At 38.2% G+C, this 25933-nt stretch overlaps 1 protein-coding gene across 1 annotated transcript in view; it reads right to left on the minus strand.

The window, feature by feature from the left end:
- Window positions 1–25933, minus strand: part of DOCK4 (dedicator of cytokinesis 4) — a 167659-nt gene that overhangs the window by 96774 nt on the left and 44952 nt on the right. Inside the window, exon 13 of the mRNA XM_009327700.1 lies at window positions 12008–12133. Within this exon, the coding sequence (XP_009325975.1) occupies window positions 12008–12133 (126 nt within the window). The remainder of the gene's footprint in view (window positions 1–12007; window positions 12134–25933) is intronic.

Here is a 25933-nt window from a genome sequence, read left to right on the forward strand (position 1 = left end):
TTGATCTTTAAAGATGATATTTAAAGGTAGCTTCCAACCTAAACCATTCTGTGATTCTATGCAAAAATAAGAAAGGATTTCTAAAAGAATTAGAGCCTCACAGAAGTTAAGCAGGCTTTCAAAAACAGTGTCGGCATTTTAAGGTTTTTAAAAAAATCCAAACCCATTGAGGTTCACCTTTTTAATTGCCAGAAGAAATCAAATCACAGGAAAAAAAGACACAGGAGTAGGACGTACTTTCACAAATACTGTCCTGTTCTCCTCTTACAGAACCTTGGCAGATTTTGTAATCAGTGTCATGAGAGGATAGTTCAGATTAATTTTGTCCTGATCTACATCCATTCAGGAAGCTGTACTCTGTTTTCAATGTCTCAGAGCAAATCAAGACACATGGGTCACGTTATTGAAAGAAAATGCCAGATTTTCTCTATTATCATGCAAGGCAAATTAAATCCAAGAGGAGACACAGCCTCTCACGCTATATGAGGAATAATGATGTTTTATATGGAAATGGATAGAAAATCAGAAGGGAGATAACTGAAATAGACCGGAAAATAAATCAAAAAGAATGTAAACTATGGGCTATATATCAAGGGTACAGTCTGCATCAGGCAGATATAACAGCAACTTCCTTTTCTCAAAGTATGTGGCATATCTGACATTTTATAATCTTTAAAAAAATGTAGGTTTTGGTTTAAATTTGGCCTTGTGTCTGGATTTGTACTCACACATATTTCACTTCTGGTTTAAAACAGATCACTACTTGCAACCAAAATGTAAGAAAACCAACTATATTGAGCTTGCACTGTTCAGATAAGTGTACTGGAACATTCAGAACTTAAAGCCACGCTCCTGATGAATTTTTGGCACAATATTTGTATGAACATATTACAAGTAAAAGCTTGTAAGATCAAAAAGTCAATGGGGTTGTAAAAATCAAGCACAAAGCCTTATCAGAAAATAGCTGACTGTGAAAAAGAAAATGTATTTGGAAAGTTAACTTCACTCTGGAAAGGAAAAAGGAAAGAAAATTATAATAAAAACTCAGACAAATATATTTGGATCCAAATTTAAAAAATTAGTGATGTGGGTGATTATACAGCCTTATCTTTCCCGTGCAGCACAAGTGTTAAGTGCATATTCTGTAGGGACGTTTACTCTGGTAAGTTAATTTAATTGTATGTGAAAGGTGCTGAATTGAAATGTCTGGGTTGCTGTGTACAGCACAGCATTGGCAGTACCTGCCTCTTCATATGGTCCTGCCAATACATTTCAGCTTTGACCTGGCAAAAATATCTTGAAAGCACTATTTATATGTTGAGAGAGAAAAAACTTTAAAGCCTTCTTGCCCCAGATGTAGGTGCTAACCAGGCACATTACAGCTCATGGTTTCTGACCTAAGAAGAAACAGAAGAAGCTTCACGACTTCAATCCAACTAGCAGTGAAGTGTCCAAGGGCTGAATGGGAGCAGGGGACAGAGACCTGATCACCATCAATTACATGAAAGAGGCAATTACAAGGAGCAGGAGGAAAGGCCAATTAAAGTTGCAAAACAACCACAAGACAGACTGCTGGAGGACACGCTTAGCTAATGGAGATCAGCCTTCCTGAACCTGCCAACTACAAAACACAAATTTTATATAACCAGTAAAGAGAAAAGAGCCAGGAGTAACTTGCAGATTGGAGACGACACCACATGCTCGGGGGTCCTATTATCTCCACCATGCAGTTTCATTATGGGATGGCTCTGCAGGCTCCCTTTCCTTCATAGATAGGAGGCTGCATCATCACTGTTCAGGATCTGCATACAAGCACTGGTCTGCTGCTGCTCACGGGGTGTACCCCCAGCTATGGGACCTACGTGCAAGCTGCTCCCAGCTCACAGAGGCTTGAATGCTCCCACTGAACCTCAGGTGACAGGAACAACACGGGTAATCACTAGTAAGGAGAAGGTCAGATCAGGACAAGCATCAGGAGAACATTTGTATGAATGTATTGTTTGTTCTTTTATTTTTCTAGAAACATTTGTACCTAACCTAAATGTCAATGATCCTTCATCACAAAACTGTTTATAAACTTACACTGAGGGAGCTGTGAGTTACAATTGCAACACAGAAATTATAACAACAAGACTTCTCATATTCCAACCACAATTAGAACTGTAGAATTTCTTGTAGCATATTAATATGGAACAAGGTTTTCAAGCTGAAGATAGCTGTCAAAGATCAAAGGTAGCTGTCTTTGTTAGAACAAAAAGAGAGTTTAGTTTGCCAGCTATCCTCAAAAAGCTTTCTAGTGAAATAAATGTCAATTTCATTATTTAGTACTGTAACAAAACACAGCGTGACTGTATTTGAACAAGATAGCATCTCTGATAGTTATAGCTTTCAGTGTGCAAATCTAAACTGTCCTGACAGCAGCCACTAATTTAAAAATAATTACACAGAACTCACTAGGAGCTTTTGTTAGGAACTGTTTTTCAGAAAGCTTTGCTCAGAATTATAGGTCCTTTAGAACCATGAATTGAAAAGCAGCAGAAAACATTATTTTGTTTAGAGAAAGTTCCTGCTCATTTACATCCCTGTAAAATACAAGCTAATGAGTTGCTTTGTTTTATACCCTAAACATGACTTGAACACTTCTTAAAACAATTTCAGTTGTAGGGACTGAAAATCTCTGGATGTGGCACAGACAAAATGGTATTCTCCAGGATGTAAATCTTGTGGATGCAAAATGTTTTAGAGATAAGCTCCTTAGAATACTTTGTAGAATGGGACAAGAGCTGTGTAGCTACTGTCAGTGGAAGGATCTCAAAAACACGAGTAGAAGGTGATTTTAACTTGGAGGAGAGGGCTAGGGACCCTTAAGCCATCTTGCCTCCTACCCTTTGAGTCAATCCATGCTATGCCTTGTAGCAGCTAGGATATTCTATGATGTTACTATCCATGCTGATATGCTGACAATAACAAGCAAAACTGAAACATAAAAGACATGGGCAGGAAATCTTCCACTCCCTTTTTAGCCCAGTAAACTTGGAACTGGCACAGCTACATTTACGATAGGAATAAACAGTTTACAGAAACACAGGGAACAAGACAGAAGAGCTCAATTCGAAAGTAGGTGGCCCTATGTCTGGGTGATGCAGCACTGACCACCAGCATGTAGCCTAAATTTCAACCAGTTACACTACAAGCTTATCATATTTGCAGCAGTCACAACCTGGAGGTTGTAAATACTTTAACTAACACAAAATGTATGTGTTTATTAATATATAAATTCTCCCTCCCTAGAAGATTAATACATAATCTCCTTCCCTTTGGGGTAGGGAGAAGAGATTAAGTCCTGGAATACTATAGCAATACTAAACTCTTGCTAAGCCTTTCTGGCAGTTGAACTTCGACGATTTCAAGAATCGTAGAATGGTTTGGGTTGGAAGGGAAGGTCATCTAGTTCCAATCCCCCTGCAATGAGCAGGGACATCTTCAACTAGATCAGGTTGCTCAGAGTCCCCTCCAACCTCACCTTGAATGTTTCCAGGGATGGGGCATCCACCACCTCTCTGGGCAACCTGTGCCAGTGCTTCACCACCCTCAGCGTAAAAAATTTCTTCCTTATTTCTAGTCTGAATCTACCCTCTTTTAGTTTAAAACCATTACCCCTTGTCCTGTCGCAACAGGACCTATTAAAAAGTGTGTCCCCATCTTTCTTATAAGCCCCCTTTTAGTAGTGAAAGGCTGCAATAAGGTATCCCCAGCCTTCTCTTCTCCAGGCTGAACAACCCCAACTCTCTCAGCCTGTCCTCATAGGAGAGGTGTTCCACCCCTCTGATCATTTTTTGTGGCCCTCTTCTGGACCCACTCCAACAGGTTCATGTCTTTCCTGTACTGAGGGCTCCAGAGCTGGACACAGTACTCCAGGTGGGGTCTCACCAGCGCAGAGTACAGGGGCAGAATCACCTCCCTCGACCTGCTGGCCACGCTTCTTTTGATGCAGCCCAGGATACGATTGGCCTTCTGGGCTGTGAGTGCACATTGTCAGCTCATGTCCAGCTTTTCATCCCCCAGTACCCACAAGTCCTTCTCCGCAGGGCTGCTCTCAACCCCTTCATCCCCCAGCCTGTATTGATACCAGAGGTTGCCCTGACTCAGGTGCAGGACCTTGCATTTAGCCTTGTTGAACCTCATGAGGTTCACATGGGCCCACTTCTTGAGCTTGTCCAGGTCCCTCTGGATGGCATCCCATCCCTCAGGCATGTCAACCACACCACTCAGCTTGGTGTCATCTGCAAATCTGCTGAGGGTGCACTCAATCCCACTGTCTAGGTCATTGATGAAGATATTAAACAGTACCTGTCCCCGTACAGACCCCTGAGGGACACCACTCGCCACTGATCTCTATCCGGCCATTGACATTGAGCCATTGACCACTACCCTCTGGATGCGACTATCCAACCAATTCCTCATCTACCAAACAGTCCACCCATCAAATCCATACCTCTCCAGTTTAGAGAGAAGGCTGTTGTGGGGGACCATGTCAAAGGCCTTACAGAAGTCCAGATAGATGACATCCGTAGCTCTTCCCTTGTCCACTGATGTAGTCACTCCATCACAGAAGGTCCCTAGGTTGGTCAGGCAAGACTTGCCCTTGGTGAAGCCATGCTGGCTCGCTTGAACCACCTCCCTGTCCTCCATGTGCCTTAGCATAGCTTCCAGGAGAACCTGTTCCATGATATTCCCAGGCACAGAGGTGAGGCTGACAGGTTGGTAGTTCCCAGGGTCCTCCTTTCTTCCCTTTTTAAAAATGGGTGCAATGTTTCCCTTTTTCCAGTCACCAGGGACTTCACCTCACTGCCATGACTTTTCAAGTATCATGGACAGTGGCTTGGCAACTACATCAGCCAATTCCCTCGGGACTCTGGGTTGCATCTCGTCAGGTCCCACAGACTTATGTATGTTCAGGTTCCTCAGGTGGTCTCAAACCTGATCTTCTCTTACAGTGGGAGGGACTTCGCTCCTCCAGTCCCTGCCTTGAGGTCCATCCACTCAAGAGGTGTGGGAAGAGAGATTGACAGTGAAGACTGAGGCAAAAAAGTTGTTGAGTACCTCAGCCTTCTCCTTGTCTGCTGTTACTAGTTTGCCAGTCGTGTTCATTGGGGGGTATGCTTTCCTTGACCTTCCTTTTCTGGCTGACATACCTGTAGAAGCCCTTCTTATTATGCTTTGCATCCCTTGCTAAGTTCAACTTCAGCTGCGCCTTGGCCTCCTGACCCCATCCCTACCCAACCAGGCAACGTCCCTATACTCTTCCCATGATACCTGTCCCTGCTTTCACTGCCTGTGCATTTCCTTCTTGACCTTCAGTTTGCTGTGCATTTCCTTCTTGACCTTTAGTTTGACGAGCATGTCTTTACTAATCCATCCTGGTCTTTTGCTGCCTCTCCTTGATTTCTTTTAAATGATGTATAAGTGTGTTTTTAAAATAAAAAAAAAAAAAAAAAAAAAAAATTCAAGTTAAGCAATCTGGCATCATTTGTGAAAATCATAGTACAGAAGGATGTTATCTGAGAGAAGGGCATCCTTCTCTCAGATCAGCTGAGGAGATATACAGGCACACTGCATTTCACAAAGAATTTCATCACTGTAGGAAGTGAAATCCCATTATTGAAACAATTTCTTTTTTGTTTTGCATTGTAGAAGATACCAAAAGAGTGGCTGGCTGCTTATCAGCAAATGTATTCATCACTGTTAAGAAACGGGGCAAATCTCATTGACATGCTTGAAGTTGCCAGTAAACGTGTGTCAGATTTAAAGACCGTGACAACCACCAGTCAGCTGTCTGTTCAGTGCTTTCTCCCCATATAGCAATACCCTGACTTCTCCGTTATTGTGGCAAAGAACAACTTCGCTATTTGCGAGAAGCTTTTGCATAGACTCACAATAATTACTCTTTATGAGTAATATTCACGCATGACTCAAGAATGAGAAAATGTTGTACTCGGTGCTTAAATATATAACATACAAAGAAAAGGTCTGAGATTGGGACCCTCTGGGTGATACTTGACAAAAACTTATTTGGGACAGGGTGTGTCTGCATTTAAGTATATGACAGGGGATGGGCAGAAAGAAATAAGACCATTTCTATTATTTATATACTGCTACCTAGTTTTTATATTATCACTGATATTCTTGTTTATATAAGCCAAACATTAAAACAACTCCGCATGTGTTAGAATTTCAGCATTGGTGACTTTGGTAACACTAGTGCCTTTTTACTATTGGATTAAGTAAGCTTTGGCATTTAAATCAAAGGCAAAGATGAATAAACAGATTCCTTTTCTCAGTTACCCTACTGTCCTTTTTCAACAGAACATTCTCTGCATTTTCAGTTTTATTACAGAAACTCTCAACAAGCCCTAGGAAAAACTCATCAGAAAACACCTGATTAAGCAAATGAAATGCCCTTTATGAGGGATTCTCAAACTGTAATACTTTCAGATTTCAAACAGATTGTAGATCTACCACGTAAGACCCAGTTGCTCTGTGACTTTTTTTTTTTGCTCTTGCTTTTAACAATGAGATGTAAAACAAGTTGCTTTCAATAAGTGGGGAATAGAAGACTTGCAAGCTTTTTTAACAGAAAACTTTGACCTGTTGATTTTGTATAGCTACAATATAAAGAAAACATTTCCAACAGAATTTTGAAAGACCATTTATTTTTACAGAGCTAAAGCATTCACTTGTTAGTTTGCTAGTGCTCCTTACCTGGTTTACTGAAGAAAAACTTCCAAGCCGTAACTATACTTGTATACACTTCCCATGCACTACTGCTACTTATTCTATGCTCAAAAGAAAGCCGGCTTACTCTTTCAAATACTATAAACTGCAAAAGACTCTCTTCCCTGTTCTCCACTTCCAGAGATCTTAAATCAAAGGAAGTCCAATTAAATTCTGGCCTTTCTTCCCTTTCCATAGTTCTCTTCTATTTTTCCTTCAGTTCCTAATGAACCAAGAAAATAAGACAGAGACAATGGGAAGGAGAAGGAAAACAATATAGAAGTCCCTTACACTTGTCTAACCAAGTATGTAGTCATATATTAGTATCTTTGTTTTCTCCAGTGACTTGTAGAAATGATAATTCCTTTGGTAGATAGGATCAAAGCTTTAAAAAAGTATTAAAATAGGATTTGGAAAGCAGAGGATATTCCCAATAGTGTACTACAGTTTCGTGAAAGGTCAAAATTCAGGGTGTCTTTACTCCACAATATTGCTTAAACATATTTTGTGTAACTAATATATCCAGGCGATATTAGCTTCAGTAATTAAAAAGACATATTTCTGGCTTCTTGGAAATCAGAACAGCAAACAATGACAGGTGTTAAATTTAGGCTGTTTGTACTCCATACAGGATGAAGAAGATTGGAAAAATTCATACCACTGCTCGTGGGAGAAAAATGCTTAAGTGTGTCAGACATATTTCTTTTCCTAGAATCAACAGCTCTTTACTAAGTCCAAGCTCGCTGACAGCTACAGACACTTACCATGATGAAGAGAACAGATTCCATAGCTTTCTTTACATTTTTGCTCTCCAGACTCTTATTCTAAGCTTCGAAAGAGGGAATATGTTTCTAGTCAAAATCACATCATTGAAAAATGCATGTTATCACATGGATAGCATTTTGTGAGATCATTTGTATAAAAAGACAAAGATTCTAGTTCTAGTTGCATTTTAAAAGCTTCTGAAAATGGAAAGTAAGAAAGATTGGAGAGCGTGTACTTGCACACGAAAAGAATAAAAGACCTTTTAGTAATCCAGATGAAGGAGTAATGAGTATATTCAGTAGCTTTCAAAGACAGGATTCTGATGAGATTTAACTGGACAGCTAAAGGACATCTCATGAAGTTAAAAGTTGACAAATGCAAAGCAATGCAGATGTGATGGTAAGAAACCTAAGTTATTTTTCCTAAATTAAGCATATGAAAGCTTCGTATAGGAAACTTAAAAGCACTGCAACATCCTGGGCAGCTCATTCTATCAGCTGAATGAGCAGAAATTGTAAAAAAAAGACAGAACATTGAGAAACAAAATGCGACTTTTATTGTTTGACAAATATAAGTCTGAAAGTATTAAAATTACATTACAGAAATTAATATGGCAGCTTCACGTAGAGTCTTTAGCTATGTTATTTGCGAAATGATATCACAGGATTAGAAGAGGACCAAAAAATTCAGAGTGAAGGATTAGAAGCTAAGAACTTTGCAGTCAGGACTGACTAGCTCAGCTATAGATGCCAGCGTTATAGACCATCTAAGCTTAACGTACAAGGAAAACAATGGTCAATGTAATACCATTGTATTGACTTGTCAATGCTTTAACCTCTTCTAATATCATAAGAGTTTAATAATTTGGATGGACAGGAAGAAACATAAACTCTGATCTTAACTCAGAGCAAGCGGTGGTCAGATCTCAGCAGTGGTAATGCCATCAGTTCAGATCATAAGCTGAAACAGGGTGTCTATAGCTAATCAATACCCATCTATGAAAATCTGTTGAGATGTTAGCCAACAGGCCAACTGTTTATACATTGCAGTATATTTTATGGACTAAGACATTTGGAGGTGAGCTGCTGTCCCCTATAAGATACAGAGCATTTCAAAATCATATCTATAGCTGTTTTAAATAAGAATTATCTTTGATATTATAGACAAAGCTGCATAGAGTAAGTTTGTAGGTAAAGTTCCAGGAAGTAAGGGTTGGACCTAACTGAATTGCTTAGTGAAAAATGGATTCTACAGAAAGACATGAGATTATTTTACTTTATGTGCTAGTGTCTCACGCTGAATGGATTTTGGCTTTGAATGTACCAAGTAGTCAAGACAACTACTACCAGTAATAGACTTAGCACTATTAAGAACAATATAGCTTAAAGTAAAACAGACACAGTTCTGGTCCGATAAGCACAAGAAACAAAGATGTGCAACTATATGGATGCTTACCACACGACAGTTTAGAGTCTGTTTACAACTGGCAGTTATAAACATAAGCATAACTGAAGTTATGCACTGATACAGATGCTATGTCAAATTTGGAAACAGATTCCATAAAAGTGCACTACATAAAACAGCAAAAAAGCTGGTAAAAGTATGCATAGAAAAATACAAAAGGGCTTTCATATTCCATCACCTATCATGTACATTAATCTAACTTAAAGTACTGCTCAAAAAGTATAGTATGTTTGTAAATACTAAATGCTAAATTTCATATGCTAAGTAATGATGTGGTTGTCTGTCCTTTCAGGAAATGGTGAACACAGAATTTCAGGGTGTAAGCACAGTTGTCCTTCGATGCTGTACAAAGCTTTCTGAGAATACTGGCTTGTACATCTGCAGACTGCCACACTAGGATGCTGGAAAGGAGTTTACTAGTGGTTGCATAAAGTCTGCCCTTAAATCCCGATTACACCTATAAAATGCATGTTGATGAGACTCACAAGATAACACTTTCACTGCCTTTCCTTCTTCTGTCAGCTAGAATAAAGTGAGTTACTTATTTCATAGCCTTTTTGAATCATATATGCTTTTTTCTAGCCATCTACTTTGTTTCCTGAAACACCTGGAGTTCTTCATTACAAAATTCCATGGGTCCTGTGGCTTCACCCTGTCAGGCTCCAGTGACATAAAAGCATTGCTCTATAAAAACATGCATTATTACTGTCAACAAAATTCTGGTTTGGCATGTATGCTGATCCTAATTACTTCTAACAGCAAAACCTCCAAAGACAAAAGGATTGATATGACGAAAAATGAAGGTCAGAGAGAGTTTAAATACAGCAGAATAGGAGAGAGACTTAAAATACAGCATTTATAAAAGAGATACTGTAGTTTAGCAGCATGAAGTATTTCTTATTGACTAATTATTGAATAAATCAGAACCCTAACCTAAGTGTTAATTAGCCACAGCAACATACTTACTTTCCACAAAAATATAAAATAAGATCTAATTAATGACCATTTCCAGTGGCAAAAGATGAAGTTCTCTAATGTGTCTCTGAAAAAAGACACTAGAAGAGAAACAAAATGGAAGGGGAGCTTTGAAAGAAAAAAGCATTTCAAAGGCTAGGTTCCTGCGGGCATTTCAGTGCCTAGGGCATACTGCTCTGGTTAGCCCTTGGAACTCGTCATTGCAAGAGTGAGATGATTATTTCTCTTTAGGAGAAATCTCTTCTATGCCAGTAAATATAGAATGAAAGCGGTACATTTTCTAAACTGAGGTATGCATACATTTGGACTGAGAAAGCAGCACACCAGAACCCATGTATTATTTTTTTAAATAAAAAAGGAACAAACTGAGCCTGGCCATTTCTTTGAAACTGAGTTGAGAAACTCCTCCAGCAGCCGATTACTAGCTGCTGTTACTGTTAGCCAGTACTGTGCTATAACGTGTTTTTCGCAGTTCAGTACATCCCATTATTTCACAACTAGAAAGTGAGGGGATACAAGAGCTATTTATAGAATCTAGAAAATTTGATAACACAGAGCAGAAGGTCACTAAATCATAGATAAATGGAGAAAGGTTTCTTAATGGGAGTTAGTTATAGCGTGCTCAGTAAAACTGCTTCCACTCTTATCAGCCACGTTATCTACAATACTCATTTGATTCAAATTACAAATCCAACAGTAATACAACAAATAAACCCTAGCTAATAAGCCGTAAGATTTCAATTGAATGCTTCCATGAAACATACATATATAATCTACCTTTAATTAAATGGCACCTGACTCATGCATTTTATTGTTCTAAATATTGCAGTCACACCAGCAGAGTATTTTCATAATAATGCTAAAACTGTTTTATTAACTTGTGTTCTGTGCATGTATTAAGTGATTAGTAGTACTGATCAAGGATGCAGAAGGACAGATGTTTAATTGGCAGTAACAACACAAGAGTGAATTCTCAGTTGTCAAGTTTCAGGCAGAAGTTCAAGAAAAATACATGCCCATAGCTAAAGCTGAGTCTTATTACTGAGCTTTAAGTGCCTATTTAAGACCTCCTTGATTAGTGAAGTATTGAAGCTTATTTATTCTTGCCTCAGAACCTTAGTTTACTTCTGATTTAGGTACACAGGAATGCAAAGACAGATCTTTATAAGAAGAAGGTAGTCCCTATTCAAAATCTGCAAGTCATGAAGATGATTTACATTTGAGAGAGTCAAGGTATTGTGTGTGAACTCAGCTGAAACCAAGATGTGAGTTCCTCCCTGCAATATTTCTCAGCAACAACACACCACCATAATCATGCCAAACTAGTCTGCTTGCAAGTATGCTTTTCCTTTAAAGAGACATTTGCCTTATAATTTCCAGCAACCCAATAAACTTTTTAAAAACTTCATTTCAGGGACGGAACTATAGATATTACTGCAATCTTCTTCCTGTATTTGCTTCTTCACATTCATATTGACACAATCTTTCTACCTTCCTTAGCATCTGTTTGAGTATTTGCATATTTTGTCATACAATACAGTCAAAATAAGGTCTCTACATCCCTATTATTATCCATTTCCAGTATCTTCATTTCCAGTATTTGAGACACAAACCTGGTGAAACCAGAAGCTGTACAGTGTCAGTGAAATTCTGTGAATCCTTATTTAGAAAGCTACCACCTCCTAAGAACATAATGTTCTGCTGGTTATCTCTTTCTCTGCACAGAGCTCAGCAGTCTTGCATTCAGTCATCTTCACTTCTATAAAGTGGGGTTCCTTCTCTCAAAAAAGGCTGCTATGGCTGTATGCCCTTTTGACATTGACACAGTAACTATACAACATATAATGCAGTGGGGCCGCTGGGACACAGTTTTCTTCTAACTCTCTGAAAAAAACTAACATAAAAGTCTCTGGAAAAGTTTAAGAAGTTTTAGAATACGGTATTTATTTGGAAAGCAGCTGAAAACTAAGTAATTTCTCATTAGTTCTTTCTTCTGCTGCTTACTGAGAGTCTTTTCTTTTTAACTTACCAGGCATTATAATATTGGAAAAACCTAGTTTCCTTGTTATGGATACTCCATGGGTAAACATGGATGTATACTCTCTCCTAATTTGTTCTATGTCTCCATGAAGCAACTGAAGAGAAACTGCCAGACCTGAAAATGAAGAGAAAAACAAGGAAAAATAAGATTTTCAAACAGATTATGGTCATCACTACTTCTTAAACATTATATATACTTGCAAATATACATGCATTCCTGAGAACGCAGAAAATTCAGAGGAAGGTCAGTAATACCAAGCCAACCCACCTCAAATTTTTTATGTATTTTGGAAGGGTACCAACATCCAGAAATCAATAAACACTTGAAAGCAACTACCCATGAAAAAGCATTAGCAAATTATTACTGATGTGAAACTGAATTACGATGACCTGTCAGATCAAAATTATCTAAGTAGGGATGGACTGAGGCCTTAACTGGAAAAAGAATTTGAAAAACATCAATTCAGCAAAATATCAATCACTAATATTTGCTACCATTTCAATTTTTCACTTTCTTCAACACAAAGCTGCTTTCATTGGTATGCAAAAAAAGGTGCAAACATAATGGTCCCTATCTATGGGAGAAACGTGGAAGTCTCATTACAATGCATCACTTAACCTGATACAACGTTATACAACTTATTAATCCAAAATCTGAAGAAACAAACTCTAATAAACCAATATAGCATAATCAATATTTTTTACTTAGGCACAGTAATTTCATAATGACTGAAATGACAACTTTTTTTCAATATTCATCAGATTTAATCAATTCTGCTTTTTCCTATGTTTGCTAGAAGACATGCAAAATGCAAGGGTGGCTATATAATCATTTTCCAATATTTATTCCTGTAGAACCAAGGAAGAATAACTTCATCTACTATATCTGCAGTATACAAATAAATTGCAAACAGTATACTTCATTACAGCTGAGATTAACAAAAACAACAGGCATGTCTTTTTGTTATTTCAAATATAATCACTGAGGCAAGTGTCAGGATGATACAGCTTGTCAAGATTAATCTTCCCTGACCTTCAACATTACTACGGCATATCACGTGTCAACATACAGAACAAGGAGAAGATAAGAGCAAACTCTTCATATACACTGAACAACTGGAGATAAACAGACAACTCAGAAGAGTCATCATTAACTTTAGATTAAGCTTAAGTAAATAACATGTACACACAGACTGAACAACAAGGACATAGGTCCTTTGGGCTTTGGAAGAAATTTTCCCTAAAAAGCCATGTTACTATTTAACTGAATAAATTTACTTGAAGTTCGATGGTTCTTAAATCAGAGCTTGAAAAGTCTGTACTAAGTACTGCCAGTCCAGGCTACTGCACTAAAGAGATCAGAGGTCTAATTAGCATGACAACTTTTATCTTTTTCCTCTTACCTACATTTACATTTTATTATTTTGGCAACTCCAGAGAATGTGATACCCTGACCAGACTTCTCTTATGAAAAACAGCTCACCTACACATCTCCAACTGAGTACATAAACAAATTTTGCAAGGAAAAACATTCAGTGACGTCTATTCTATTTTAAGGACTGTATTTAATGCCATGGACATTAACTATTTTGGTAATGGGATTTTGTTCTGTGGTTATCCAGTTAACAACTTTCAGGAAGTAGTGACAATTATTGTTGGTGTAGACGAGAAAACAAACCACACTGTGGCCAGCTGATGGTACAGGAGGTTGGTAAGAAGTCATAGAGGCAAAATTCACACTCTGTTAGAGCAGGTGAAAAGTTTTTCATTGCTGGATGGGAAGAGCTAGGCTGGGTATAGCTCACTTACAAATATGGATATTTAGCCTACCTCCAATCTTGTTTCTTTTATATTTTAAGAAATTGTTATACATACATATGTATAGTCATACCCCCATATGCCCCTATTGCACTGTTTCCTTGGAAACCTAAAAAAACATTTGCCATTGCTCCAGATCACATCAACCACAACAGCATTAATCAGATACTGTACACCGCCTGGTGTTCAGTAAAGTTATTGTGCTTTCTAAACAAAAAGTTGAAGACCTCAAATCCAATTAGTACTACAGTTTTCTTTGTGTACAAATTTCGCAGATTTCTTTGAAGAATTTTATTTAGCTCAAAAATGACATAAATGTCAAAAAAACACATCAATAGCAAAATAGTTTTAACTTGAGAAATAAGCTGCCTGTCAAGGATTTGAAGTTCTTGCTCATGCAAGGCGAGAAAGGTATTAGAGCTCTGTATTTCACAGCTTGCTTTGTTAGAAAATGAAGAGTCATCTTTTTATATCCAAAAGCATCAAGAAAATCTCTCTGTGAACACAAAACACGGCTTAGTCATTTTACCTATAGTTTAAATATACCTTTGGAATATAAATGGTATGCCTCCCCCAGCTCTTCAGAATAATGAAGAACATTGTATTAAAGATAGCAAAGTTACTTAAAAGTGTTATATGGTGTAAACAGTCCAGTACAATAGGGAAGAGTGAACCTAAACCAGAATGGAAACAGAGCAAAGATGCACAGGGAAGGAAGTCTGAAGAACGTGCGAAAACCAAGGTTTCAAGTTAACAATCTTGCCACTGAGGATCCAGCTGCCAGATGGAAAGGGAATTGACAAGAAGGGAGACAGAAGATCTGATAAATCTGGTAAAAATGCTAAAGTTAGGAGCATAAGGACTTTATATAATCAATGGAAAGAAGGCGATCCCCAGTTAAGTGTTCTGATTGCTCTCTCAAAGCTCCACTAATTTTGCAAAGAAACTAGGCCCCCCTGCATTACGGACCTAAAACCAGAAGATACATACTGTTACTGAGGCGTGACACCCAAGTTACAGAATAGGTTGCTTGAATTCCCACTGATTTGTTATATTCAGGATCTTGTGATGGGCAAAAGGAGCACACTGTATATGAAAAGCCAGGAAATTATTTTTAGTCCTAATGAAAGATATAACAGTCTAATCAGAGGTGTTATTAGTCCATTCACAATGATACTAACACACACCAAACAAAATACTGTTAAAATGCCATATATACACGCAATCTTTCCAGTATCTACCCCTTGCTCACCCTTCCACTGCCCCTCTGCGGTCTTAAGGTCAATGGTTTCAACCTGGGAAGGTGGTGTATGGTGACCAAGTTATCAGCGTCCCAAGTCCTTTGCCATGAGGAGTAGGATGTTGCCTGTTTCTTCCTCCTCTCTCTCTAGGCTCTTCTTGGAGTAATTTTTATGTTTGTTAATGTGCTTTACACCTTGTTATTTCTTCACTGGTCTGCAAGTCCGCATTACATCTTCATCATATATGATGTGTTTCATATATGCCACATATCTGTTCTTTGTTCTCTTTGTTTTCCCTAAAACTGGTTTTATTCTGCTCTCAAGGTCACACTATCTGATGGCCAGTAACTGGCCACTGGTGAGCTATTCATAGGTCTGGGGCCCCTAGTATCACCCCATGCCAGTACTTTCAAGGCCTCAGTTATGGTCACATGTCTTTACTCTTCTATGTTCCATTTTAGTCTAGGGTTATAGATACCTAACTCTAAAGAGAGTAACTACATGTTATAACTATCTATTAAATACAAAACATATATACCAAAGTGGATTATACCACATAATTGTACGAAGCTAAGCAAGAGCTAAAATAAAGTAGATATAATTTATTATTTTGTCATTAGATAAATGCTTTTACAAGTCAGAACAAATCTCCAGGCAGGCTAAGACAAGTCCAGCCAGCCAAAGCCAGATAGGTAATGAGGACTGTGTTGTCAGCTAAACACAAAGCCTGTGGCCAGTTACAAGCCACAGCAATCCTGTATTTATGGGTCTACAAAAATACGATACACTTGCCAAAGAAACTAAATACCCATCATGACTGAGGAACCATGCATCTGAAATAAAAGTCATGGGGTACTTTAAAAAGATGGAATAATTCATATTTTACGAGGGACCGAAGTTTGTATCCTTATTATAAATCAAGTTACCTGACTATCAATTAGAGTTAACTAACATCATTTAAAACATACTGACATGTAACAGAGCAATTCAGATTTTCAGAAGGTTGCACATTCAGCTGAAGAGGGAGTCCTTCAGACACACTGCAAAACAAAGCGGAATGAAGAACTGACATGAAGACACCGCCTTCCTCACCAAAATGTAACCAGAATTTTGCATACCATAATGGCCAGAAAGCCACTGAAATCAATTTACAAGTGATTAAAGCTATCTCTGTGGAGAAGAAAGGAAGGGGTGGAGAGGAAACGTTACTGCTCCTAGAAAGGAAGGTTTAATCTCCAGACAGTAATGAGACAGGGTCAAGGTGGAGCAGGCTTCCAAAGAATTGGGTCAGCAGCCAGCCTGGGAGGGATGGAGAAGACACTCAAGGAAAAGGAATGCAATCAAAAGAATGCAGAGATATTCTTTTTGTATATGGAGATAGAAAGTTAATTCATTAACATTTCTCCTGTGGAAACGTGAATACCTTTTCTGTCATATAGCAAAGGTAATATCTTTTAGTTTTAATTTATTCCACTTCGATGATGTATATCAGCATGAGTTCTTTCTCATCTCATTTCGTGCACTAGACAATAAAATAATCAGCTTTAGAAAAAATTAGAGCATTCCGGCTGGAACAGCTGTGCACAGACAAAGCAAAATAGAAAACTGCAACATGCCACTATACACTGCATCTAACTGTGGTTGATATGATCATTACACCATCTACGAGACCTAGAATCTGTCCAAAACTTCATAACTATAAATTTTCCATTTCTAGAACATTAGGAGCTAAACCATAACAACAAAAATGATTATCCAGTCTCTGAAGGACTGGCACATTTTCTTTAATTAGGTACATAGTACACTATGCTTTGTCCCCTCAGAAAAAATGTCAATTACCTCCCTAGCGGTAATTAAAACCTCTTGTGTTAGCTATTATTCTTTATTTACTCCAGTTTTGAAAATATTACTACAAAACTCTGTGTGGTACTGCAAACATCTGCTTTTTATGTCTTTTGCAAGCACATGAAATTTCTCACAATTAACTTGTACCATAGTTCACCACAGATTATTTTTATCATTCAGATTAAAAGAATACAGAAAATTGACACGTTGCTGATTAAGCATTGCAGATTTTTGTTAGATCTGTCATTTTACCTTAAAACAGCTTTTATACTGCATTATTGATTTCTGCATTTAGTTATGACAAAAGGCAACTGTTCATTATGCTTACAGACCACTTATTTGCATTTGAGCTTCTGGGGGGAGAGGAAAGCATTTACATTCAGCTTCTATCTACTGGCGGCAGAGAATCCTACATCATATTAAGAAGAAAATGCCTAGCAGCTGCTCAGGAAGCTGATAGAAAAAAAAACTCGGACAGAATGCTATTCAGGACTGTTTGGATTTTAAGAAAGGTAATAAAATAAGGCATCTGTCCAAATAAAGCTGCCGAAGGGTGTTAAAAGTATTCTGAAAGCATACGGGTGTTCCCATTTCTGGTAGTATTTAAAGTGTCTGAATTACCCCTGCAAAGATAAAAACAGTAGATTTCCACACTGTTATTGGCAAACAAATGATTTATTGATTTAATGTGATCTGGGGAAAAAAAATGTATAAATCTGGTGCAACGTAGCCACAGCAAAATCTGTGTAGTAAATCCCACAAATTACAGTCTGGGAACAGAGAGAAAAAAAAGGAGAGGTAGATTCAATCCTCACTGGCCTTGTTAAAGACTTGATTGTGATTACTTTGAATTATCAAAGGAAACTCCAAACTCTTCCTCTTTTCCTCAGCTTTAAATTCTGGGTTTTAGCTCAGTAAAAAAGAATGCAAGAAAAACCGCCTTTGCAAAATGTTGACAACTTTCTCGGAGCTCATGAATTAAATGAGCTCTTGTACCTAAGGCTATTGGCACAAACACCCTCAAGTGTGGAAAGCTGGGGTTTTCTTCTTCTTCACATGGAACATAAACACTTAAATGCAAATGGCATTATATTATCACGAGAAAACTGGCTTGCAATTTCTTTACAGGGGAGATGGTAGAGCCTCAAGTATTTCTTGCCAGAATCACCACAGGATGAAGGTTAAAGGACCAGAAGGCTAAGTGACTATTAGAAGCATCTAGTCTAACCTCCTTATACAGACAATAAAGATCTCTGCAATAATTTCTCCAATTCTTACCTTAGTATGCCTGTTGATGCCCTTTTCTATTAAAAATACACACAGCATGTCAATACCCATTTCCACACTACATTGTTACATTGCAAAGGCGAATCATCTTGCTCAAAAATTTTTAAAATGACATTTTTACATACTGTTTTGTTAACTAGAATATTAGGCAGTGCACAAAATACACAATTTTACAATTATAAATTATTTATGTTGCTTCTAGTGCAAATAACAGACAAAAAGTTCCAGGGAAACACCTCTTATTTTCTCCTTCATGAAGTGCGGCTCTGCCATGCAAACAGCTTTCACACCATTGTATTAGAAATTTAGCTACTTGTATTCCAATTATGTGTCTTAATTCAAACAAAGAAACAGTGAATGTTTAACTAGGACCTAAAGAAAGTGTTAAGAAACAAATCTCCCCCACGTTAAAAACCCAGGTAACGTTTGTAATGAATTTGTGAATATAACCCTTGAAGGAGCTAAAATCATGCATATATGTTCTATAATTTATCATTTGAAGTAGTCTTAAGACTTTTTATTCTTTCAGTAGATAAAGTAAAGGAACTCAACGACACTATTTAATAGTAACAAGCAGAATGAATTTTTGGAAAAGGCTTATAAAAACCTCACTGCTAAGACATAACCCAACTCCAGGATGGAAATATGAGCCAGCTATTCTCATTAGGTAGCTCTAGCTAGGAATGTCAGGGTTTAAATTGGGTGCCATTTCAATCACATGCATAATCGCAGTACTGAGATGAACAACAAGTCATCAGCTTCTACTGGATATAAGATGTCCCTGACAGTATCACAATGGCACATTTTTCATTCTTCTCTACAAACAAGTCTTTTAGCAACACCCAAGAGCGCAGTATGAATTTAACTTTATTAGAGCCCTCATCTCCAGCACAGTCTACAAGTCATGCTATATGAAGGACACTTACAGATAACTACACCAAAAATCTACCTTGAACTTGATTTTTGAAGTCCTTATGGTAAAGCCAGAACTTTCACAGCCAACAACACAAGCTTGAATTGCTGTAAAAATGTACAAAATTACATCTGATTGGTCTATAAGTCTGCCACCTTTAAGAATTAATATGTTTTCCCAAAACTACCATAATTAATATTACATGCTAGATTAGGCTACAAATTTTAAAGATTTGTTTACTCCTGAATTTGGGAAAAGGGTTTAACATTAGATTGCTAACATCAATATCATCGACCCTGTAAAAAGTACTTGAAAAAGTAAAGTTCCACAAATCCTTGTCTAAAAACTTGCTCTAAAACTGGCTTTTTTATACATCAAAGTTGTCATTCAGGGCCAAATGATCTTGAACAACAATTTATGTGCAATATTTAATCTTTCGTCTTTAGCATTTGTTGAGAACAAAAAGGAACGCCTTAATTCACTGTGTAGTTAGTGAAGCACATATGAGCACTATTATTATTTTAAATCTATTTCAAATAGCAGCCTTCAGTGACAACTAATTCTTAAACACATCAAAATGGAATACACATAATCTCCTTGTCACAAAATGTAACTAAGATTAAAACTGACAGATTAATAAATTGTCACAGAACTGGAGTAATTAAACAAATGCACTTGCTGTTGAAATGTTAGTGATGTGTAGATACAAAATACACTTCAGAGCACCACTGACACATCTGTGAACCCTGCTGAGAAGAGACAAACACCAGAGATCTTCTCTTCTTAACTCAACACAGATGCAGGAGGTAGTTTGATGTGATTAATCGTGTGCCCAGGAGTTACCCAGAAGTTACGTACTTTGTTCTGTTCTATCTTCTCTGTCGAGTATGTTAGCACTCCTGCCCTGCCCTCATTCTTCCTCATTTTCCACCAGCCATTGCTCCACTCATCTCTCCGCTGTGAGCCTACGCCTCCTTTTTGTGGCCAACAGCTATAGCTGCCCCCAGCAGGGAATGCACATTTTGTTTCCCATCTGACATTTCTCATGCTGATTCACAGGAAGAAGCTCTCCTTGCAACAACTCTGAGTGGGGTAACGCTGTGAACTGCTGGGGTAGTGTCACGCAAACATAGTCACACTACTTCTTGTAGCTAGAAAATACTTAAGCTACCACAACTCTGTTCCTAGAAATACTGCACTCTGTAAACTTATACTGAGCTACCAATTCCCTGCCGTATTTGATCTCTTGTAGCTTTTCATCGTACAAAGTGTGGAAAAATGATGCTCCTCCGTTATATCACTTCATGGGGCCTCTGCAGTTTCTCCACTGCAAGGTAAATAATGACTCTAACAGGCTTCCCCCTCTGAATCAAGGAATTTGTAAGCCAAAGCTTACGTTTGCGAAATAGGAGAGGAAACAGCCAAAGTATATGGTTTTCCACCTGCTTTTTTTAATTTCTCAATGTTTGACAGTAACCATAGAGAAAATATATTATTAGAGTGCCAAGAGGCTGTTGCCTGCAGGTAAATAGGCGTGGGAAGACATATACTGCCCCAAAGCACATACCACTGTTTCCATCCAACTGCCTCCATTGCCATACTTGTCTCAGAACTTGCGTCTTGTCAGATGAGTTCATGCATTGGGCTGGTCTACCTCGTGCTTTCTCTGACCGAGTCTTATACGACCACTGAGCTAGACTGAGATTTAGTACCAACTGACATGTATGCTGGGGAAGAAAACCCACATATAAGGTAACAATAGTTCCCTAAAGCCAAGGATGTTTGCTTTATGAAACTTAACTTTGGTCTGGTTGAATTCAAATGATAGCAGTGTAATGAAATTCGCCTTTGAATGAGCAACCTCACTGAACCTCAAAAAAGTTAGATCCCACTTTGAAGTTGGTTTCTCTTTGAACTGGTGCTGGACCACATAACCTCCTGAGGACTCTTCCAACCTAACTTACTGTATAATTTGATGAATAACTGTCATGGTTTAACCCGGCAGACAGCTAAACACCACACAGCCGTTCACTCACTCCTCCCCTCCAGTGGGATGGGGGAGAGAATTGAGGAAAAAAAAAGAGTAAAACTCGTGGGTTGAGATAAAGACAGTTTAATAGGACAGAAAAGGAAGGAATAATAATAATAATAATAATATAAAAAATAAGTGATGCACAATGCCATTGCTCACCACCCGCTGATCAATGCCCAGCCAGTTCCTGAGCAGTGGTCACCTCCCTCCAGCCAACTCCACCCAGTTTATATACTGAGCAAGATGTCATATGGTATGGAATAACGCCTTTGGCCACTTTGGGTCAGCTGTTCTGGCTGTGCCCGCTCCCAGCTTCTCGCTGGCAAGGCATGGGAAGCTGAAAAGTCCTTGAATAGTGTAAGCACTACTTAGCAACAACTAACACATCAGTGGGTTATCAACATTATTCTCATCCTAAATCCAAAACACAGCATGTTATACCAGCTACTAGGAAGAAAATTAACTCTATGCCAGCTGAAACCAGGACAATAACTTTCCCCCCTAAGGTGACAGTTTGTCCTTCCTCATGATGGCATTCTTGGCAAACATCTGCCAACAATATGGGCTTCGAGTCCTCCATGCTTCAATCAGTACATTATGCAGTTGCCCATTTATTGACCAGTCTCCTTTTGTTAGGCAGCATCACTTCGGATGACCCTGTGCCTGCAGATTTTTGCACAGCTACATGGAAACAAGTTTGAATTTATTACAGACAGTAAACTATTCATTTGAAAAACCTACTTGTGCATCTTTCTCTTTTAAAGAAAGAAATTAACAGTTTGTGGCTGACAGACTTAAGACAATCTTTTACAAATCAAACCACAACCTGGATTTGTCTCAAAAACAGCCTCCCAATTCAGGTCTTGCCTCCACCATATTTAAAAATTCATGTTCCCACCAACTACCAGATACAATATAGTAATTTCTGATTTTTTCCCTTTTATGACCTAAACTGTATGCAAGAGGATATGATTTATGTAGATTTTTCAAGAGCTATATTTTGACCGCCTATGCAACAGCTAAAAAATTAACACTGCCACCATATCAAAAAAAAAAAAAAAAGAAGAAATCATGCTCGAGCCAAGAGTGGCAAGAGAAATCCCACCATTTTGAATGTGTTTCCTCTAAAGCTTAAGGCCTTCCCATCAGTTAAAGTTAATGTATCATTAACAGTGTTTCCAGTGGGGTTGCAATGTAGGTTTGGCATTGCTACTACAGAATACACCACACTGCGTTCAGTAAACATGCAATTAGGTTACATCACTCTTGTCTAGTTCATCAGAGCATTCCAAGATAATGGCACAGAAAAGACCTTCCCACTACGTTTGCTATTTTTGTGCAATCCATGCAAGAGTCCAAAGCTTGCAGGATGTGGATCCTGACTAAAACTAAACTATCCAGCCTTTCTTCTCAAAGGAGGGCTAAGAAGGAAGAAGTTGTAGTGCAGTTTTCATCAATTTTTTAATACGCTTTTTATAAGATAACTCGTTGGGGAGAATATTCACATGTAACACGAGACCAAGGTTTAAATCTCTCCTCTATAGGATTTGCTAAGAGGACATGAATACAGATCACACTTAGGAAAATCATGCGCTTCTTGGCAGGCTTTAGAGCCACTTTCACTTTCCCCATGGTATAATGAATATTTTCTGATTGTATGCAAAATTGAATAGCTGCTGCAGGGAAGTCTGAGAAGCCAAGCGATTAGCATGCTCATCTGGGACATGTGAGACAGACTGAAAATCCTTTTCCAAATCAGAGCCTGAACCCAGACATTTTCTGTCTTTGAAGAATGTCTCAGACACTGGAGTAAATAATTTCTATGGTAAACCTAGTGAATATTTATATATTCCCTGAAATAGCATAGGCACGAGAGTCACAGCAATCATCTCCAGCATTTTTTTTCAGCCTGCTGCTCAGGGAGCTAAATCGAGCCCACCCGTATCCTGACGGTGTACGTGTCCTGGGTGCACCCAGCTACCCACCTGTTCTCAACTTCCAGCAGTGGCAGAAGTGAAAGCTACCTTAGCTTTAGGTGCCTACAGGAAGATCTTGTGCCTAAGGAGGTACTTTGAAGATGCTGATGGCATTTAAGTAGGGATTACAGTAAGAACCATCACTGTTTAACTGTGCAACTTGCTCACAGTCATAAGTGGGTAATTTTTGCAGACAAGAACCCTCTACCTTCAGAGCCCAAAGGACTGCTCCAAACACTAGACATAAAAGACTGCTCCAATTACTAGACATTCCTTCCATCATCATAGCTGAGTTAAAAAAATTACATTTCAACTTTTGAAAGTCTAAAGAACTGGAGGAAAAACAAAAACGGTAGTGTCATAGGCAAGAATATAAAGTTGCATGCGATAAATTCATACTAAAAATCAGAAGAAAAAAAAATCCATGACTCTGCATAAGTATGTACAATTGGAGTTGCATTCTCTGATTTTTATTTATTTATTTTTGTATAAAACCATGTTTAATGGCAACCGGATTTGGCCTTGTTCTCTTGCCCCTTGTCCTAAAATGCATTTCAAAACATTTTAAAAATCAACAGGTTTACTCATGGCACAGTAATTCTGTGGGCAAATGAAGCAGCTATTATATGATCAATAACAGTTTACAAGGCACTTTGTGCATTAGTGCCTGCTTTGTTAAAGAGAAAAGCAGCCAACATCCAATACTATTTGTTTATTGTAGTCTCAAGAAAGGTCCAGAGTATAGTTTCACAGTCACACCCAAAGAATAAGATCTGCAACTATGACCCACACTGCAAACCCTATAAAGAGATCATAGAATCATAGAATCATAGAATCATTAAGGTTGGAAGAGACCTCCAAGATCATCGAGTCCAACCGTCAACCCAACACCACCATGCCCACTAAACCATGTCCCTAAGCGCCTCATCTACCCGTCTTTTAAATACTTCCAGGGATGGTGACTCAACCACTTCCCTGGGCAGCCTCTTCCAATGTTTAACCACTCTTTCAGTAAAGAAATTTTTCCTCACATCCAATCTAAACCTCCCCTGGCACAACTTGAGGCCATTTCCTCTCGTCCTATCGCCAGTTACTTGGGAGAAGAGACCGACACCCACCTCGCTACATCCTCCTTTCAGGTAGTTGTAGAGAGCGATGAGGTCTCTACAAATCTTGAGATTTTGACATTTGACAGAAGCCCAAGCTTTGATATGAAAGACATGACTTTGGCTAGGCTTCACTATCTAAAATATACTATAAGGGGATAAAGCATGATTTTATATGGTTTGAGATAAGCCAGTAACTGTTTTCTATATCTGTAGTGTATATTTCACTGATCTCTGGTCCTACAGATACAGAATGGTTCTACAGAATAGAAATGTGTTATTTTCCTTGTAAGACTGGTGTAATTAGGTGTGATGTCTATGCAGGAATATTCATTTTTCCACAGATTTTTGCATTTTAAACCAAAGTAACTAGCTTCTAATTCTAAGAAAAAATATTACAGGAAAAATAGGTTTTATAGCCAGGTCCACTCCAGACATTACTGAAACCTGGTTTGCTCAATAATTAAGAAATCATCTAGATCTAATAGTACTTATTCTACAAATACTACAAACTCAATGTAAGAAATAACAATGCTACTAACTGCAGTAAAGGCTCTACAATTTGGCCTTTGCATTAACGGTTTGATCTCCTACACCAGACCACCAGGTGTCTTCCAGTAAGCTGGTATCTGACACCAGCTACGAAGACTAGTGGTAAATGGGAATTTGGTCCACTACTTGCTACTCTAGTCTTTGTTATACTGAAAATTCATGCAGAAAACAAATTACAGTTCCCACTCCAGCAAATGATGCTAAGTTATCCATGAGACCGAGTCCTTCCATTCCTGCATCCACTGAGAAGAGGAAAGGGGATGAACATTTGCCCCCTGCTCCTTTCTGGGCTGTATTAAGAAGTGACGGTCATTTGCCTTTATGTGATCTTTTTTAGACACGAGCTGAGAATAAGATGCAAGAGGATTCTGTACTTAAGAATTGTCCTGAGTTGAAGTAGAAAAAGTACTTTTTTGGGGAGTCGGGGTTTGAATGCTAAATATGAATGCTATGGTCTGGCAATATGTGTTTTACATGCAGGACACTGAAACTAAGTTTTGAGTTCCTTTTCAGTTTTCCCCAGAAAACTGGAAGAATTTTTTTTTCTGAAGAATATTATGAATTATCCGATAAACTATTTCAGCAGTGGGACATAATGATTTGAGGAAACTAAAGACTGTGTGAAAATCTCCTGAGCTGAAAGAAACTGTACAGGACAGAATCTGAAGAGGGAACAAATCTAGACGATAGACAATAGTCTGAAGCATCTTTTCTGTTGCTTGTTTACTGTGTTTCCTTTCTTAAGTATTTTTAACGTGATTTGAAAAGGGCAAATACGATATAAACCAAAAATTCAAAATTTCCTATATTTGGCTCATACCTACAATGGTTCCTAAGACAGAGAAAAGACCCATGTCTCCCATAATGCAAGATTCTCTCCTTTTTTGACAACTATAAGGTGGCAGACAAGGCTAATGAGGCTTCAGAACCAGCCATTCAATACTATCAGAGAAAAAGTCAGCAAAGGAAAAATACAAACTAGCGTAACAACAATATTTTCCATGAGGTGTCAGCAGAAGTATCTGAACGTGTTGCTAAAGCCTTGCAAGTGCTTCTTCAGGCTGCTAAGCAGTCACGGAGGAATAAATTTCACATGTACGATGCAAATAAACTTTCATAGTTTATCTTTTATTTCCTCAGTACTC

Source organism: Pygoscelis adeliae, unplaced genomic scaffold (genome assembly GCF_000699105.1).
Source record: "Pygoscelis adeliae isolate BGI_AS28 unplaced genomic scaffold, ASM69910v1 Scaffold113, whole genome shotgun sequence".
In the NCBI taxonomy this organism is placed as follows: domain Eukaryota; kingdom Metazoa; phylum Chordata; class Aves; order Sphenisciformes; family Spheniscidae; genus Pygoscelis; species Pygoscelis adeliae.